This window comes from Rhopalosiphum maidis, chromosome 2 (assembly GCF_003676215.2).
Source record: "Rhopalosiphum maidis isolate BTI-1 chromosome 2, ASM367621v3, whole genome shotgun sequence".
NCBI classification, from domain to species: domain Eukaryota; kingdom Metazoa; phylum Arthropoda; class Insecta; order Hemiptera; family Aphididae; genus Rhopalosiphum; species Rhopalosiphum maidis.
The window spans coordinates 42,862,306-42,874,723 of NC_040878.1; the positions used below are offsets into that span (position 1 = coordinate 42,862,306).

The window sequence follows — 12,418 nt, forward strand, 5'->3', positions numbered from 1 at the left end:
GCATACGTCTTACGTCACCGAAAAAAAGTAGGGGGTGAGCAGGTGCAGATATTAGACGGTCACAGCGATTTGTGCCCTTAGATCGGAGGGGAAAAAAAGAGGGATGACAGTATAGAACTTGTTTGTAACATATTGTCCTTCTCTCTCCACGGGTCGCCCCCACCGTTACCGTAACAACCGTGAAAACGTCACGTCGTATAAATATAATGCAAGTGTCGTCGGGCGGATGAAGGGAGAGAGATCCGCGATGATGCGATGTATAAAAACAATATGTTGCACCGACTATACTTTTGACTGCTTTTTGGGACCCCTTCTACGAATATATATATATACCTCTATTAGGCGGTTTGTTTTTATTGCTCTACAGCCCCGCGAGTTTCGTGTTTGCGCATGCACGTATATAGGTACATATTTGTATTTATATGTATTATGTTTATGTATACTTGGTATATGTTTGTAGCTTTCTATAAAGCCTACCGAACGGCATAGCATTTATGTACATACACGCGTGTAGTACACGCGCTTCTGTATGTTTATATATATTTACGCGGGACGTATACAGATACATATTATTATTATAAGACTTAGGCAACTTGAGGTTAAACAAATAGAAAATTCGTGTGCAGTAAAATAAAACAGTTGAGAAAATGAAATTTCCTTATATATTTGCAAATACTGGAAAATATATATTGCCATTTTGTATATTGCAAATGAAATATTGAAAAAATTCTTATCAGACGTATCGTCGATACATCTATAAGATAAATCGTATTATTAAAACGTTAGAAAAATACAAAAATTAAATCTTATTAATTTAATTTAATTTTCAAACCGTACTTTTCAATCTTTTTATTTTTAAATAAAGTAAATTCTCGTAACAACGAACACCGATACAACGAAAAATCCCGTTATATGAAAGTCATAGAAGTCTCCTGCCAAAAAACAGGGCTTATAAAAAGCTTATTCGAATTTTTGTTACAAAGAAATTTCCGTTATAACGAAACAAAAATTCGGTCCCAAGGAATTCGTTGTAACGGGATTTTACTGTATTACTTCATAACTCTGTTAAAATTTCACAAATTAATAAATTAAATCTACTACATAAAAATTATTTTGGAATAGAAAGAAAAACAGTACATTTTTCTAGATAAAAAATGTGTTAAGTTCAACTTAATTTGAGTCCTATAAATCAAATTATTGTCTGTGTGTAAATATGACTCATATGAGTTATTTTGCAATGTTTGATTTGTTTACTTATATTAATTATACTTATAATTAATTATATCAGAATATACCTAAACAAGTATTTAAATATTTATAATATGTTGATGATTTTGTATTTTGAAATTGTGTGTGATTTCAGATATTTTATATATATTTTAAACAAATACTATTTTTTATTTAGGTACAAATTTAGATGATCAGTAGGTGGGTACATGGAGTTGTTTTTTTATAAAGGTTGAAATTTCTATGCACTTTGCATTGTTTAATGCATGTATGCGATGCTCATACCGTCACACATTTTTTTATGTACTTTTTATAAAGATAAAAAAATTTATTTTACATTATTTTTAGTTTTCCGTTCAATTTTTAAAAATTGTTAAAGGTATTTTAGAGTTTTTGAAAACACAATATGAATTTGAAATTTTATTTTCAGATTTTTACTCACCAATATGATTTTCATATAAATATAACAAATTATAAAATAGGTACTCATCGTAATTCATATTATAATATTGGATAATTTTTATTTGTAATGTCAAAACCTAGATAATGAGTCTAATAAACAATGTCTACAATAATACTAACGATGTTTATTTAGAACCATAAGATAAGATTTAGCTTTCTGTATAACTTTTTTCTTAAATTTATAACAATAGGTATACTACTATAATACTTATTTAAAAAAACAAAAATACACTTATAATCGTAATGTATTTTTTAAATAAATTTAAAGTCATTTTTATTATGTATATTTAGAGTTTTTTCAAGGCATTAAAACTCCAGCCCTACTTATTAGTTATTACTATTATTACTTATAAGTTACAACTATGTACCTAATAATTTATACTATGTATATGATATATTGTGTTTAGTACACTGAATTTTCTCTAAAAGTTTTAGTTTTCATTAAACCCTGTCAGTATTCAATAAAGTTATGGTTAATATAACACCTCCTGCAATATTAATCAATTTTAAGGAAAATTGTGACAGTTTTTTATTGTTTATTACACACAAATACAGTTTATATAGGTATTAATTCGTACGTACTCAATTTCCACAAACCAATAAGGCTCTGGAAACCAATATTTTTTGCAAAAAAAATCATTAAAGTTACTCTTGAGATCGACCTTTTAAATTGTATTGTCTAAAATACTCCAAAAATCAAGTTTATAGTATTTTTAAAAATATTTAAAAATTAGTATGATTAAGTTATTTTCAATTAGATGACTCAAAAAATTTAAATTGTCTTTCAAAACACTATAGATTATGAAAACGTTTAAAATAGCATACAATTCAATTTATATGTTACGTGCACATGATAACCAAATATAGAAAACTATACCGCTCCCAATCCTCACCCATATCCCCGTATCCGGCATCCCACATCATAACTTATTCTATACGTCAATATTTAGTGTTACGCATCGAACTGATACCCAAGAAGTAATCTAAAGTATAAAAGAAAAATGATAAAATAAAAAATAATCAACTATTTTATTTCAAGTATGTTTGCTCAGATATACGCAATAATATACTTTGTTTGAGAGGACTAAAGAATCCGTTTGTTTGTTTTCGAACGCAAAATATAAAAATTATTTCAAAATAAATAAAACATATTATCATTGTGGACAACATAAAATCAAATATTTTTAAATATTATAAAAAATAATTGTATTTGTGACTTTATGGGCTTAAAGAATTTCTAAAACTTAATGATACAATAATGTATTCATTTTTTTTTAATAATAATGAAACAAATGAAACAAAAATATATTTTTAAAATTAAAAATACAATTAGGAGTTATCAAAGCTCTAAAATAATCTGTATCGTACGTCCTCCTTAAAAAGTATTAAAAATTGAGCTTTCTACAGTACTATATGTGTACCTGTCTGATAAACATAAATTATAATGTACATTTATTGCAGAGTAATTTATAAGCAAATTTCTCTAGTTATAATCTAAGAATAAATTGGACAAATAAAACAAACCAGCATTCACAGACGTAACCAAAACTCTTCAATAGTCAGTCCTCGGCAAAAAATTAAATAATAATACTTATTACTTATTAGTTTTTAGTACAATTAAATGCAAATTAAATTTATTTTATTTTTGTTTTAGATGTGTATACCGTAGTTGTGGCAGTTGTGGTGATCATATCGCTGCTGGTGAATTGGTAATGCGGGCAGGCGAGTGCGTTTTCCATGAACAGTGTTTTGTGTGCGTAGTGTGCGGTATACGTCTATGCACTGGTGATCAGTATGTAATAAAGCATTCTCAGCTATTTTGTCGTCCAGATTATGAGAAAGAAGTGAACATGATGAGAGATGAAATCAACCGAAACACTGGTTTGTACTTTTTTCATATATACATAATTATTAAGAAAGACATTATAGCCGAATAGTTTAAAATTCAAAATTTTAATTATATTATAATCGTTCATAATCTATTCGCAAATATTTCTTAGCAAAGTACCTACCAAAATTAAGTTCTACAGATTAAAAAAAACCTAGTCTTTGATTTAAATAATTTTGACTTAATTATTTTCAAATAATAGAAATAATTTTTATAGTAAAATAGATAAAATACTAGGTAGTCTAATATTACACTTTATATGGTATAATATGATCTATCTGTTCACAATTTATTTTAATTACATTTCTGAAATATATTTATAGTGTCATCGATGGATTATTTTTTTATGAAAAAATTCACTAGTTTATTTTTTTTTTTATCATTTTATAGTGTTCTCTACAGAATACATTGTAAATATTATTTACTTGGTAGAAATAAAAATAAATACAGATTTCTACAGATATTTATATGAAATATGATTATAGGAGAATGGAGTTATAACCACGATGGTCGCCGTGGACCTAAGCGCCCCAGAACGATTCTCACTACCCAACAACGGCGTGCGTTTAAAGCATCATTTGAACTAAGCCCAAAACCATGTCGAAAAGTTAGAGAAGGGCTAGCGCATGATACAGGCTTAAGCGTTCGTATTGTCCAGGTTTGTCTTAACATATTTTAACAATTTTACGTTAAATATTGAAAATAAGATATTGGAATAGTGATGTCTAGGGAACGAATTTAAACGTTCTTAGAAGCATGAAAAATGCTTTAAAAAAAACGATTTAATGCACTCATAACTGACATTTTTTTTAAAAATGCATTAAAAATATACTCTTAAAATTATTTTTAACATTGAAAAAATTTTTTTTAGGTATATAAATATTTTTTCTTAGGTAATTATTCGTATCATTTTCATCATCTTCTAGTACTCTTATTTTCTTTTTACTTGGAAAATTACTTCCAAAAAATGAATATACAATTTAGATAGATACTTTCGTTATAATTTTACCTTGTATTTCATAATAGCACTGTATAATCAGGTGCTGATAAATTTTTATTAAATTTTATCAGTCAATTCCTATATAAAAATGACTTAAAAACATAAAAAAACTAAAAATGTCAAAAAATGCAAAATAAAAGTTATATTTTTCAATGTCTTGGTGTATGAAATTAACTTTGTGCTTGGCAAGCAATGTTTACAGAAAATTCAGTTTTTATTCAAATCCGTTTCCCAGTGATGTCTATACCTATAATACTCTCGTATATTTTTCTCTCTCGATTGCTAATATTAATCATGTGAAAACGTGATTGTGTATTTGATTGTTTATTATGTCCAGTATTCCTGCGAGCAGCTTTATTCTGGATCAGAAAGCTATTCTTTATTTTATTTTATAAACGATTTTATACATAGCATGTTGTTATTTGTAATGTACACTTTATTCGCACAATTTCAAATATTTTGGATATTTTTGAGCTTTTTGTAGACTTTTGTATAATGTTATACTTTTTAACTTGTTCTTTTAGTTTCTATTCATGAACTTCAAAATGTAATACAGTACAGTGTTATAATACTTATAAATTGATCTAAAAATAACTAAAAATATCATATCATTATTTTTCATAAACGTTTACTGTATAAACCTTGACTTACTTAGATATATAAACGGAAAATAACTATTATTCCTCAATCGATATCGATGTATATTTTTTTTGTTATTCAAAAACTATTAAATATAGAAAATATTAGGGACTCGAAATATTTCGCCATTACGTGTATTATTATTTTATAAACACATACCTAATGGAATTTTAAAACTATTTAAATTAATTTGTTGTTATTTATATTAACATCATTCTACACGGTAGTCAGAACCTAAGCTCGACACTGAATGCAATACAGTTTAACATACCAGATTAAAAACATATAATAATAATCAAATACCATTAGAAATACATACTGATCTATCCATAATATTTGTTCAGAATCATTTCGTATGAAATTTTTTGACATTAAATTCAAATATTGAATACATCCATTGCGTTGCATACTCAAGACGAAGATGTACACTTGAAATCTTCTATACAGCGGAGTAATATTGTTTTATCTGTTTTAAATAAATACTGATAAAATCATATGGTATATAAAGTATTATTTAGTATTTTTTTTTTTTTTTTTATGGTTTGAGATTTGAACGTAGTAATAAATAATTTGTATATTATTAATATTATTTGATAAAAATAATTTTCGATTAAAATATAAGTTTTAACTATATTAATAGAACAGACGTTTAAAACTAATGTTGCATTCTAATTTTGGAATACTCGATAATTATTCGTACACACGTAAATTATTAGTTTAAGTATAGGTGAATTGTTCAGTAGTTGTTGGTAAGTCGATTTGTATATTTCTGTTATTTTGCATATTGCACTGTTCGTATTCCGTTCGTCATTAGTTGTGTTGAAATATAAATACCTATCTTAGTTTATCTTGACGACATAAAGTAAAGTGACTACTAAATTCTACAAAACATAGCACTGATTTTCTATATTATACACATGATAAAAAGTAAAATTCAAGATTAATGCATGTGTAATAATACACTATCAATTGTTCTCAAGATATTTCTCATATTGTTAAGTATTAAGTTTTGAGAGCAAAATATCCAATATCCGCGGAGAAAATATTTATTTAAATCTATAGTTGTTTACCAAATAGATGTTATAAGGTTTTACAATAATTATAAACCCTATACGTATAGTTTTTTACTTTATAACATTTACAACTCATATAAAATTAATTTATCATTCTATTACCTATTAATTAGGATAAAGCTGTTTATCAACTAATTTTAGAGGTACCTAAATAAGTATATTATCTATTATAGGTAGAAAAATAAATTGTGTTTCATCACGAGTCAAGGCAACAGGCAACTAAACTGATTTAATTTAGTTTTGAATATTTTAATGTATTAAAAAATCAATTATATATATTTTAGGTTTGGTTTCAAAACCAAAGAGCAAAAATGAAAAAGATTCAAAAAAAAGCAAAACTTAATAGCAACAATTTAGTTGCCTCGTCCAATAATAATAATGGAAATAATAATTGTAGTGGTGCTGAAAGTGGTAATTCGTGTAGTTCGAGTGGACTTTTACAATCAACTATAAAAGACGAACAATACAGTAAGTATCATAACATTAAATTATATATGCAAGTATATAATGTTTTATTTGTTTGTATACCTCTATACCTATATCTAGGATTCTAGGTTATCTATAAATTGTAATAAGTACGTAATATATTAAACATCAATCTCAGGATCAAAATACCAATTAAACCTGATGGCGTATACCTGAATATATAATAAAACATGTGATGTATGTCTTATTAGTTTTTCTAACACTTAAAATTTTAAGTTTTCAAAATCTCCCAAACCAAAATTCTATATATGTATCTGGAATTCAGTGCAAATGTTATGCCAAGACTGCCGTGAACTATAAGACAAGGGTCGTACGCGTTACCAAGGAGACCAAGACGCTCCACCCTCTGTCGATTTTCAGGCCGAAGAAACCTCCTACCCCAATCCCGTATTTTTTTTTTGGGGTATCTATATTTATTAATTTTCTTCATTTACTAACATACCTACAAAAAATATACCAAACTTTATTTTTCCAAGTAGTTAACCATATGTATATATTATAAAAGGTAACTTTTCTCAAAAATCAAATAGTTGAAAGTAATTATCAATTCTTTAAATATAGCATATAATATATATTATAATGTATACATCAATGTCGATTAAAATTAAATAATAAATGTGAAATTTTAGTCATAATAAGGCTTAATTATTTAAATAATTTTAAAATGCTGTTAAATTTCAAATTGAATTTAAATACATTTATACAGACGATAATTCTTTATGTAACGTCATAAAGTTTTAATAAAACCATGAATATGAAATTCCTACACGAGTAGAAAAATTAGTTACCTACATCAGTTCTTACACAGTCACATAATACTCGTATATTGCACGATAAATTTCTCTTGTGTGCTTTTTATATATTTAAAATGATAAAATGTACGTCAATAATAGATTATTGTAAATTTTAGTACAATATTTATGAATTTCGATTCACCCGTCTATATAATCTAAATGTATTTATAGTAAGGTAAATAAATGATTACAGTTCGTAATGAATGTTTGTATGGAACAATCCAAATAAAATATAATTTTTTTTTCTGTTAATTTTATTACTATTACTCAAATTAACTTTTTTCAGTGTTTTACATATATATTTATATTGATTTTATTTAGGTAAAGGTACAAGATTTAGGTAACACCGAGCGTGTACCTAAACAAACACATTTTAACCACGCCGACCGTGAAGCAAATTAATTAATATTTTATTATGTTTCATTCATTCTTCGTCATCACGATAGCCAAATGCCAATGCACTGGTCATAATAATGTATATTAATATATTATTCATCGTAACCCTTCTTGCTATAGATTCTGGCCTATGCCCCACCGTGAAATCTAGGTTAACCGAAAATCTGTTACAATAAGCTGACCTAACCTACCTCTTACTGCAGGATGTTTAAACCACAGAATAACACTGTGCTCGTTTACCTCATCGGTTATTCGAATGCTTGCAAATGTAAAACTACTTACAAATAAGTAATGTTGTGCCAACCATGGCGACTGGAATCTCACCAACGCCGACATCTCTAAACCTTAATAGATTTTTACGAAAATTATGTTAAACACTGCAATCAGTCGGTACAGAAAATGTATAGGTAATCAAATGATTACTAATCATGTATAGACACGTCGTAAAATTCCATAATTTTTTTGTGTTAATCGTAAAAAAGCACCTATAATAAACGTTTTCATTTTTAATAATTATCATTTTATCAACAAATAAAATAACCGTTCGTGGATTTTTAAAAATATATAATTATTTAATTTCACAGCGTGACTAATAATACTTTGCCATGTTCTTCTCATTGTTATATTCTAAATTATTATTCCTCTTATTTCAGTTTTACAAAATTATCCGTACTATAATAATTTTATAATTTAAAACTATACTAAATTTCACTGTTGGTACTTTTAAAAGACATGCACACTTTTTTTAAATAAAATAATTGTTTAGGTTCTGATGGTTGTGAAGATGGCGTATCCGGAAGGTTCGAAACTCAACAACAAGAATCCCACAGACAACCTCAGCAACAAATGCATGAGTCTTTTCACATACGACACCAATCTTCTGCTGTTGTAAAACAAGATTCTATGTCATCGTTTTTACAACAACAGCCTTTTGGTATATTTGGTCAAGGTAAGTTATACACATTTTATGATTTATGATATTAACAAATATATTTTAAAATTAATTTGTGTTAAACATATTATGAATGTTGGCTGAAATAAATAAACTTTACATATCTGTTATATTTATTGATTTTTATAGGATACTTACAAATTATTTACTAACCTAAGTCCTAAATTTACAAATTTAAGTGTAATTAGCTATATTTTTAAGAAAGTACATAATATACGTTTTTAGAAATTTATATACATATTGTACCACATACTGCACTTATAGTACCTACCTTTGTTCTACATGTATTTATTTAAATATATTAAATAAAACTGTTATTTATAATAACTAATAAATTATGAGTCACGCGAGTTTTCAGATTTAAAAAAATTTCATTTTTAATTTGAGTCTTAAACAATATTAAAACAAATAATATATTATATACCTATTATTGTTATAGAAACATATATAAATATGTGTCCTTTCATCTATTTATAACTAAATTAATTAATATAAATAAATGGTATACTCTTCGACGAAAGTCATATCGACAATTCGGTTACGGTGGTATATATTCATCCCCCTGGTGCAATACAACGATGGTACATACATACATATATATATATATATATATATACATATATATACTGACTAAATTTTCTCTTCTGCTCTTTTGGTTGCAAATATAAAAGCCAAGACCTAGAAAGCATTTAGCTAAAGGGGAGTGCGCGTATAGAGTAAAGGGAGAAAAAAAGAGAGAAAAGAAAAAGGAAAAAAGGGAAAAAAGGAAGAAACGACTTTCCCCCTGAAGATTCTCCTCTCCCCTGCACTGGCGTCTTAAAGCTCCCGCGTTATTTGTAATGGTTCCCATACAAAACCCTTAACCCCACCACCACACTTCCCTCTATAATGCCCGTCCTGGTCTGAAGAATTTAATATTAAACCCGCGCCCGCTGTGATCGAAGGCTATATACGAACAGGGGGGATAATCCCTCGTCCCCGCGTCGCCGGTTTTATAGCTGTCAAAGGGATTTGTAGAGGGGGGAAACGTAGCCTGTGGTGGCAGACGAGGGGTGGTAGGGACCAATAAAGACGCGGGTGGGTGACACGCGTACACTCCCCGTCGCCACCACACCCTCTCTAGACGTCGTTGCCTCCGATCATTTTGCCAAGAGAAGAAAATAATAAACGTGCGTATTAACGCCCGCGGGGACTTCCTGCGGTGTGACCTCCACACACACACACAACACATCGTTTCCCCGTTTCGGGCTCGCACGCCAATGACGAGTTCTAGCTTATACAAATATAGACGTAACGACGACGCTTATTTTCTTTTTAGTTTTATTTTCCTTGGTCGCAGGCCAGTGGCAAAGAATACGCGTTTCCACATATTTTCTCCTAAACTGTTATTGCATTTAAACTATATATATATTGGTGTGCGATATATGCTTCTAAATGGTTCATATGATAATTGATCTTTTTTGAACATTTTCAATAATAAATAATTAAAATATTTTACAATGTGATATTTACATACAAATTTATGTATGAATTTTAAATTAAATCCATAATCTCTAGACAAATTTTGTAAAAATATTTTTTTCACTATTTTTCTTACAAACTTCTAAAGTATTTCATATGATTATTATAAACAAAAAAAAATCATGCCTTTTTAGGCCTTGAGCTTAAGGGTTAAGTAGTGAGATGGATATTATAGAGTTATTATACCATATCATATTGCCTTTAAACCACTCCAAAGTTATACTCCAAAAAGAGACAAATATCCTATATCCTCTCGAAGAAAAGCTTGTTGACCGTGCATGTATCGTATATTCTTATATATATTAAACTAGTTGAACTACTATTCAAACTTCTTGAATAAATAATTAAAAAATAAAATAAATATTTAAATTACTTTATTTAAAATAATTCAAATATATAGGTCAAAGTGCAAATTGTCTCAGCATAATATGCATTACAGCCTATATTGTACTTGCACCGTTAAATACACGATATACCTACCTATATTATCTATCTATACTTAGACTAAATTAATATTGGAGAAAAAATTAAATCATTATATTTTTTTGTAGTACTACCTATAGATACTAATTTTTTTTTGCAAAACTACATAAAAATATTTTTGTATTACTATATACCTATGTATTGGGCAATAATAAAGTATATATCCTCCTAAAATAACTTTTCATTAACTTCTTGATATTTGAGATAATCGGTCGAATTTCATTGGTTGTTTGAAATAAAATACATTTGTTACCTAGCATGTATTGCTGTATTTGATCCTTTTGTGTTTTACTTTAAATAATATTATTGAGTGCCGATCTAATTTCATTTTATATATTTTCAAAGAATTTTCATTTGTAATTTATTTTGTACTTTCAGAAATATATTATATAGCTATTAAATTTATCAGTTTTAAATAGCTTAATATAGTTTTTTAGCACTTCAAATGTTTACACTTCATAATATTGTCATTATCGTGTACTTGTATAAATAAAATGTTATTTAATTTTTCTAGAACTATTAATCAATAACAATTTATTTTTGTAGACAAAAATAAAATATAAATACTATAATAATTATTTAAATAAAACAAGAATTAAATAATTCGTCAATCTAATCAAAATAGACCGAAATATTTTTCAATATTTCCAGTGTTTATTATTTATAAGATGAACCGAAAAATATTTAATATCAATTATATTTTGCAATAACTACTAAATATTTTTTACACTAACTATTATTTGTTTTTTTGACAGTTAGCAACAATTTTACTTACTTACTTTATTTGAATAAATTGAATAATGTTTTTTTTTTTAGTTTTATTCATTAATGTTTATACTCCTGGCTAATTCTCCATCCGTCTGACACTACTATATCCATCGTAGGTTAACATAAATGAAAATAATGAACCTTACTTAACGAGTTAATTAACTTTCCTCTAGTCTTATAATTTTAGATACTTCAGTATGTACTTATATTATTATATATTACACTTTATAAATTGTTTTTTAGACTTGAACAACCGCCAGGAACCAAATTACTTAACGCCAGATATTATGATACCTAAACATATTTATGGTGGTTTCGTATCACAGGAGACTGTTATACGTTGTGGCTCAAATCCAATCGATCGGTTGTACTCAATGCAAGCATCATATTTTTGTAATAATATATCTGATGACGCAAGTTCATTACAATTAGACGAACACCAATAATAAACAATTTATATATTACCTATTATTATTATTATTATTATTGTTGTTATTATTTTGTTTATCACAATTGTTTTGTATTTGTTTTGAATGTGCTTAAGTACTAAGTTGACTTGTAATCGTGTTAATTTGGCATTATTATATATTGTTATTTGATAGATTTGATAAAAAAAAAAACAATTATTGCAATATCGAAACAATACTGATTTTACTATTCATCTTATTAAAAATCAATTTTACTTTCGATTTATTAATTTTTAATGATTATCGTTTATTGTTATATATT

The 12,418-nt window shown here is 27.0% G+C and overlaps 1 protein-coding gene across 2 annotated transcripts in view; it reads left to right on the plus strand.

Annotated features, from left to right (window-relative positions):
* The window catches only part of LOC113551698 (LIM homeobox transcription factor 1-beta-like), a 29,442-nt gene extending 17,285 nt beyond the window's left edge, over positions 1 to 12,157 (plus strand). For both annotated transcript variants that reach the window (XM_026954095.1, XM_026954096.1), the window contains 5 exons: positions 3,344 to 3,570; positions 4,063 to 4,235; positions 6,574 to 6,757; positions 8,732 to 8,914; positions 11,933 to 12,157. In XM_026954095.1, coding sequence (XP_026809896.1) covers positions 3,344 to 3,570; positions 4,063 to 4,235; positions 6,574 to 6,757; positions 8,732 to 8,914; positions 11,933 to 12,135 — 970 coding nt within the window. In that variant the 3' untranslated portion in view covers positions 12,136 to 12,157. The remainder of the gene's footprint in view (positions 1 to 3,343; positions 3,571 to 4,062; positions 4,236 to 6,573; positions 6,758 to 8,731; positions 8,915 to 11,932) is intronic.
* The last annotated feature ends 261 nt before the right edge of the window (positions 12,158 to 12,418 follow it).